Raw genomic sequence first — 7,868 nt, forward strand, 5'->3', positions numbered from 1 at the left:
TCGTTTTACATGAAAGGCTAATTACAGATTGGCGCTCCGCGGGCGGGAGGAGGGAATTTTCACCAATTAAAATGGAACTTTTCTGTTTTTCATGAAATTGCTGGATTAAAACGCAGCCAGGGGCTGGTGAGGTGTTTGACGGTACCGTTGAAGGAGGGGATGCTCCCCCCCGGGACGTGCTTTTTCCCCCCGTACTAAAGGGGTTACGCCAGTTCACTCGGGCAGGGGCTGCGTGAGGGCACCGGTTTTGCCCAAGAGTGGTTGAACCCCAAGAGCTGCCCTCCGGGCGTGCAGCCCCGGGTTCTCACCCGGGGAGATGGGACATGGGCAAACTTGGTCCAACTTGGAGTCGCCCAACATTAGGAGAGATTGGGGTAGCAAGATCTTCAGCCTCCTCGAACCCGGGGAGATGGGACATGGGCAAACTTGGTCCAACTTGGAGTCGCCCAACATTAGGAGAGATTGGGGTAGCAAGATCTTCAGCCTCCTCGAACCCGGGGAGATGGGACATGGGCAAACTTGGTCCAACTTGGAGTCGCCCAACATTAGGAGAGATTGGGGTAGCAAGATCTTCAGCCTCCTCGAGGGTGTAGGTCATGGAAAGACATCTGGATGGGACGTGGTGGATGGGAGCTCGTGTTGAGATGAAGTTGTTGCGACCGTAGCTCCTATTTGTTGGGTAACAATGTTAGCGTGTGGTAGGTGAATCATCTCTCAAAAATTGTAAGCCAGAAGGTGACGCGGAGAAGAAAAACCTTCCTAGCCTGCTGAGGGGAGCGCTGGGGAGAAAAATCTGGCCTGGGCACATGGGGGGTTTCAGCTGCAGAGCACATGCTGCCTTGTTGCTTTTGGATGGATTTCGTAAGAATTTGTATTTCTGGACCAGCTCTGGAGCCTCTAAGGCTGAGCGGGAGCTGGGCTGCGGACGGGGAGGACGTGATGCAGCTCAGACACGAGCTCGAACGCCATTTTGCTCTAATTGGGGTTGAATTTTATGGTTTTGGACTGAAACGATGCAAAATGTGGCTGGGGCTGAGTTTCTTCAAGACATTCAGCGCACGAACCTCAGGCAAACACTCCGCGCCTGCCGATTGCCAAGTAAAACCACAGATTTGTCTCCATCTCTACTTAACGTGGCCACAGGGCCGCTAATATTGGGACTTTTCTCTCACATAAGCTGATATCTGTCACTTAGCGGTTACAGAAGGTGGCCTGGGCATCGTGTCTTAAACGTCCCCTGTGTCCTGGAGAGCGAGGGAAGGCAGAGAGGCCCGATCAGGAGAGATGTGGTGGGTTTTTTAAAGCAAAGTACATTCCCAGCCTGCTCTGCTCCAGTAACCTGTGGATTTTTTAAAAGTCTCCTGTGGCAAAGACTGGATGGATGTTGCTGGGTCTGGTCTCCGAGAAGCTGTTGCGTTACCAATGGCCGTGGGACGATGCCGCAATGACGGGAGCTGCCACTTCTACAACATTCACATTTTTCCTTACTCTGTCCTAACACCGCCACGAAGGGGACACTGAAAGGGTCTTTAGTTAGACCTGGCCTTGAATAATTCCTCTGAATAATTCCATTTATTCCAATTTTCAGGCTGTTCTGGAATTGTTTCCGAAAGAAGGGAGGGGGGAGAAGTCAGCCAAACCTGATGAAGGAGGACATTGTTCTGAAGCTTTAGGGTATGGTACCAAGCAGGGCTTGCTATACAATTAATGAGTTAATCTGGCTTTTAGCTGCACGTGATGCACGGTGGCTGCCGCCACACCGCCCCACCACCACCACCTCTCATCCAGAGGAGCCCAGCTGCTCCTCAGCTTCGGTTTGCTGCTCCTCAGCTTCGGTTTGCCGCTCCTCAGCTTCAGTTTGCTGCTCTTTATCTTCGTTTCCCTTCCTCCCACGCATCATGGTGGCCTCCTCAGGCTTCTGACTTCGCCTCTGCCTTTATTTAAGCCTCGACCAACCCTCCCCAGGATGTGCTCAGTCCGTGGGGGGTGTCGAGCACATGGGGCTGAGCCATTGGGAGCGTTTCAGGCTTTGCTCTGAGTGAGCAAGAGGATGACGCAAATCGCTTTTTAAGGGCGCAAGATGAAACAGCTGCTCCATTCTCGCTGCAGATGTGCTGCGGGCGGGACGCATCCGCTCCGCCGAGGAGGGCTCACAGCCGTCCGCTTCCCCGCAGCGTCTGCGTGGGCAGGGCCACCGGGTTGCTGGGGTTCCCGGGGCACCCAAAAAGGGCGCCAGGTAGGGCTGGGAAGGGCTTTGGAGACGTGTGATGAGGTTTGTCATGCCAGCAGAGCTTCCCTGTCTCCAGAAAGCACCAGTCAAGAAATGACTTCTTTCCCGGAGAGGCGGTACAGACGGGGAGGTGGAGGCGCGTTACCTTGGGCTGCCCCGTTCCTCCTCCGAGAAATGCCGAGGGCCTGGGGAAGGTGACCCTCTGCAGCGTGTCCCCGTCCCCTCCGGCGGCCGCCCTGTCCCGGCCGTGGCGCGAGGGGGAGAAGCCGCGGGAAGCGAGGGAAGACACTTCCTTCGGCGACGGATCTGAGGTCACCTCCTGGTCCTTGATCCCTCCAGCCCGGGGTATTTGGGTCAGCGGGGAAGCACAGCTGAGAGCGACGTCCCTTCCTTATCTCTCCCTGGAGATTCATTTTTAAAGGAACAAATAGGCTTGGCCGCAAGTGCTACGCAGGACGATTTTTTAATGATGCTTTTTGGAACAATGAACTAAATAGCGGGGGGCTCTGGATCTGCGTCTCGGAGTGGTGACATTTTCCCCTGCTGTGTCTCACCTTCCTGTGCCCACCTTGCTCTGCTCCGCGGTGCCCAGAAACCTTTTTCTGCTCAGGAAAATACTGCCAAAAAAGGAGTTTTTCATCCTTTTGGGGTGGCCTTGCTGGAAAGAAAGCTGATCTGGTGCCTGGGACCCACCCGGACCGACCCCGGGGGCCTTGCCCACCTCTTGCTGCCGTGAACACGCAGACACGATCCTCTGGCACAGGGTCCCCGGCAGCGGTGTCACCCACCGCCGGGAGGACGTGGTGGCCAAGGCACAGCTGGTCCCAGAGCTCCTGCATCATAGGCACAGCTCGATGGTGCGGGGCTAGTGGGCAAACGCGTCACCTCCGTGGTTTTTACTCCACCCTGAGCCCAGAGTGAGCGGTGCTGGGGAGGGCGGCTCGGCTTTCCCGTGGCAGGGCCATAGGGCGGCTCGGCTCCACCGTGTCAGCCACATCTCCTGCATCACCGCTCCCCTTGGAGATCTTCAGCCGCTGTTGTTCCCCGTCCGTGTTGAAGGCCATGTTGCTTTGGACCTGCCACGGGCCAACAGTTTGGCTATCTTTGTTAAGTCAAGGTGGTAAGGAGCAATTTGGGGAGCTCTAGCTGGAGCTTTGCTTTACCCCCCTGTGCAGTCACGCGGTGGGAGAGCTGCTGGTGGGATGCTCTTCTTGGTCAACCTTTCTGCTCCAGCAAAGGGGCACCAGCCCCATGCTGGGCTCTTCCCATACCCCAGAGCATCCTTGGGACAACCGGGAAGGTCCCATCAAGCTCTGGAGGAATCCTGAGCTGCAGGTGGCCTGGGCTCAGCTCGCTGCTGGAGCAAGCAGCGAGGAGTGGGTGCGTGCGCCCGGGGGGTCACAGCTCCCCGGCTGCTGCTTTATCGCCTTCGGGAGGGGCTGCGGGTGGGAGCAGGGTGGCCTGGACGGAGCTGGTCTCCACGTTGGCCTTGCAGGGCCAAGCAGGGTCGGCAGAGAGGTGGCTCTCGGGGAAGGACAGCACGCATTGAGCCACCTCTACTATTGCCAGCCCCCAAATCAGGGGTCATCTTCACGCCCCCTCGCAAAAGGAGAGTGCTTTAAACGCCTTTTTGTAAATAAAAAAAGTGGTTTCTGAAGCCTTTGGTGTTTCTGTAAAGGCATGCCTTGGAGAGGGGGTTTCTTGGCCATCGCCAGCCGGGTCCCACCACGGCAGCTCCCAAGCCCGCCCCTACAGCTGGTATTTCCAGGAGGTGGCCGGACTTACGGCACCTCGAGACTTGATCAAGTCTTAACCTGACTCCTGTCCAAATCCTGCACAGCTCCTGAGCTCCTTCCAGCCCTGTCCTCAGCTGGATTCAGTCCATCGTTCCTTTTAGGATCTGCTTGATCGCACCGCGCGGCTGATAAGGCTTCGTGCCTCTTGTGGGGGCTTGTCTTCGTGCGTTTCAGCATCGCGCCCAGGTTATCAGCCACAGAGGTGTGGCTGGGCTAGGAATTAACCATCTCATCCAAACCCCGTGGAAATCAGAAGCAAAGATTCACACACCCCCCCTTTTTTTTTTTTTTCCTTTCCCCTGTGGGCTTTAAATCAAGTCGTAACTTCTCCAGCATCGGAGGAGCTGCCGAAGGGAAGCCCTGACTCGGGCTGGTTAAGCCCCGTCTGGTTTCCACCGGAGGAACGGCTGCCTCTCCCTTCACGTCCAGTGAAGTCCAGGAGAAACTTCAATACCAAAAATAAACCCTTCATCCCCTGGAGGGGACCCACGGGCTCTGTGTCGGGGCAGGGGGGCAAGTTTGGGGCTACACTTCACCCGAACCCCGTGTTTTTTTCCCAGCCCGTGGTTTTCTGCCCCGGCTCTCCTCCAGCCTCGCGGCGAGCCAGGCGAAGGGAGATCGCCGCCGTCGCGCTGGGGCTAAAACGGGGGTAAATTGTGCAGCCCGCCCTCGGGGGGCTGTTTCGGTGTGGATCACGCCGGGACTGGGGCCGGGGCCGAGGCCGAGGCGGCTTTCTCCTGCCCCCAGATTTTGCCGAGGTTTCCTTCCAGCGCTGGAGCTCGCCCAGCCCTCCCGGCTTCCCGGGGCTTCGCTGGGAAGCGCTGGGAAGACAAAACCCCGCTCTGGAAGTGAGGCTATTGTTCTTACTAATTTTAACTTGATGTTCTTCCCCAAGCCTATTTTTATTCATTGCTTGTGGTAAGCCCTTTCTCTAAGGTAGAGCAATTTGCCACGGGACTCTTTTTTGTGTGTGTGTGTGTGTGTTTACCGATTTTAATTGAGCGATATCTCCTTTTTACAAACCCAAAGCTGGAGGAGCTTTTAAGCGCCCGTTGCTGAGCCTCTCGCCCTCGGTTTGCTTTGATCTCCGCAGGTGAGTGTGCATTTTTGGGGCCAGAGATTGATACTGCTTATTTGCATGTAAATCTCCGGGTTATTAAGATCAGAATCTGGCCCTTTAAATTTAATACTTCGCTTTATGCTTTTATTTCCGCGTTTCTTAAAGTAATTTCCAAAAATAACAAACTTCAAACATGATGGGGCCATCTAACATTTTACTGCCTTGGCTGGAGTAGAAGGAACATTTCTGGAAGTATATTATCCAATTTAACGAGCCTTTCCCATCTTGGCTTTGCTCCCACCCCTCACCCCCTCTTGGAGTTGTTTTGGACGGCTCTTTGGAGCCGTGCCACCTAATCCTATTAGAAGGACTTTCATTACACTGCGCCTTGTGTTTATAACCAAGAAAATCAGCCGGAGAGGGGGGTCCTCTCCCTCGCCCTCGCCCTTTTTCATTTCGCCTGGCGTCGAGACGAGAGCCCGGCGAGTCCCATGAGGTTCCCGCGCAGTCTCCGCTTTCCTTTTTATTGCTTCGCTTTGCATTTATTAAGGAAGACTTTGGAGTAAATTGGGTCCTTGCGAACTTATAATTAATTTGGAAGGGTCATTTTTTCCCAGGCTAGTGGGGGCTTCTTTGTGTGGTCCTTTTTGAAAGGCAGAGGTTGGAGAGGCCGTTACATAGCCGGGATTTGCTTTTAATAGGGACCTGGCTATTTTCTGAAAATCTCACGGCTCTTGAAGGACGGGTTGTTGTTGTGCGGGGCTGTGCTAAAAGGGTTTGCAGAGCGTCCATTTCAGGTGCAAAGTAAAAAAAAATGAACCCAAAAAAGGAATAAAAACCAGCAAGGAGCGTGCCTCCTGGGGTCTGCGCCGGGCAGGTCGCGCTCGGCAGCCCAGATCCAGTGCCTGAAGCTGGGGGATGCTCCGGGAGGTCCCCTCGCTCAGGTGCCGGATAGAGCTGGGATCCCCTTGTCCGTCCATCCGTCCTGCCTCCCCCCGCTCCCTGCCAAGGGGCCCTCTTGCTTCTTGTCGGAGCTGGTAGACTTGAGATTTTTTTCCTTACCGCATTGCGTTTCTTGAAAGCCTGCCTCTCCTCCTCAAAATAGTCACAGAAACCGGTCAAGAGAGAAGGTGGAGGGCAGGGAGAAGGTGACAGGCTGAAATAATCTGCGAATAATAAAAGTTCCTGGAAAAGGACAGCCGGCCAGACAGTGGCTTTCTCCACAAGTGGGTCGGACGGAGGCATGAGATGACGGCCCCGCTTGGGCATCACCCGGGATGTAAAAAAAAACGTGTGGATGTGGCACTTCAGGACATGGTTTAGGGGACACGGTGGCGCTGGATTAATGGTTGGACTTGATGATCTTGAAGGTCCTTTCCAACCTAGTGATTCTGTGATTCTGTGATTCTGTAATCTAACCTAAGCCGGCACAACCCCTCTGTCTCCCGTCAGCCCAGCTGCAACGAGAAATCCCCGCTGAAGGTGGGGCGAGGGGGAGGCGAGGCGGTCCTGGCTCTGGGGAGTGGGGGGCCGTGACGGATGAGTGTGGAAACGCAGAGCTAGAACGCGCGGTATGCAACTCTTCATAGCCAAAGCCGGGGAGCGGAGGGCTCCGAGGAGCTCGGGGGGCTTTTGGCCGTGGCGACGTCCCCTGTGGAAGTGCCATCAGCGGAGGCGTCATTACACGCCCAGCGAGGGCCGTGAGAAAAAAGCGTTGAAAACTCCCTAGGACACGTCTGAACCCGGCGGAGGGGAATAAAAGGAAAACCCGGCCATGCCTCCGCCGCACGGGCGAACAGCGAGACGCTGCCTATCGCACCCGGAGCGGCAGTGGCTGACGGGGCACCCTGAAGCTGGCGGGCAGCGCGAGCGGTAACCATGCTCGTGACGCGCCGCAGCGTTCGTTAACGTGTGTGGTGGGCCTGCCTCTCTGCTGAGACCGCCTTCAAAGCTGGGGCCGGTCCCTGGTTGTTCTCCTCCGGGCACCCACTTGCGGTCCCGCCCTGACCATCGCCTTTCTTCTCTCTCTCCCTAGCATGGGTCGGCTCCTTGGCCATGGGCATGATTTTTTTCTGCTCTCCCATCGTCAGCATCTTCACCGACCGGCTCGGCTGCAGGACCACGGCAGCCTCAGGAGCTGCCATCGCCTTCATCGGACTCCTCTCCAGCTCCTTCACCAAGTAAGGCTGCAGAGGGGCCATGCCAGCTCCTCGGCGAGCTCCTCTTCCTCACTGTTCCCTGCAACCCCCCCGCCTACACGTCGCTGCTCCCTTTTGGGGCAAAGCAGGTGGTTTCCACCCAGATAAGAGGTGTCCTGGCATCCCTACAGCCCACGTGCAGCCCACGTGCGCTCAGCCCGTTTCTTTCCAAATTGAACCAAGTTGCTCTTTTGTCCTGATAGAACAAGGGAGCAGATTTTACCTGAACGAGGGACTTTTTGTTTCATGGGATTTCAGCCCTCGGGTCCTTCATTTCATCTTTCAAGCAGGCAAGCGAGAAGTTGGTGTGCCTCTCGGCAGGCAGCTCCAAAGAGACGCTCGTGGACAAAACCTTCGCAAAAATTTCACATTTGGTACCGGGAGTAAATTAATGCTTAAAATATTATTTGATGGGTTACACCTGGCAAGAGGGAGTTTCCATGTGGGGCGGACGGGGAGGTGGAGGCAGGACGGGGCTTGGAGCAGTTTGTGCTGTTCCTGCGCCGGCTCGGGCGTTTGCGGCAGTGCGGGGCCGTTGCTGCTCCTCGTTTTCCACGGCAGATCCCAGGCCGTGAATTCCTGCT

At 55.9% G+C, this 7,868-nt stretch overlaps 1 protein-coding gene across 1 annotated transcript in view; it reads left to right on the top strand.

Moving 5' to 3' along the window:
* Positions 1-316: 316 nt before the first annotated feature.
* The window catches only part of SLC16A2 (solute carrier family 16, member 2 (thyroid hormone transporter)), a 14,515-nt gene continuing 6,963 nt past the window's right edge, over positions 317-7,868 (top strand). The window contains exons 1-4 of the mRNA XM_010288279.1: positions 317-560; positions 2,110-2,236; positions 2,403-2,575; positions 7,122-7,266. Coding sequence (XP_010286581.1) covers positions 317-560; positions 2,110-2,236; positions 2,403-2,575; positions 7,122-7,266 — 689 coding nt within the window. The remainder of the gene's footprint in view (positions 561-2,109; positions 2,237-2,402; positions 2,576-7,121; positions 7,267-7,868) is intronic.

Source organism: Phaethon lepturus, unplaced genomic scaffold (genome assembly GCF_000687285.1).
Source record: "Phaethon lepturus isolate BGI_N335 unplaced genomic scaffold, ASM68728v1 scaffold34745, whole genome shotgun sequence".
Lineage (NCBI taxonomy): Eukaryota > Metazoa > Chordata > Aves > Phaethontiformes > Phaethontidae > Phaethon > Phaethon lepturus.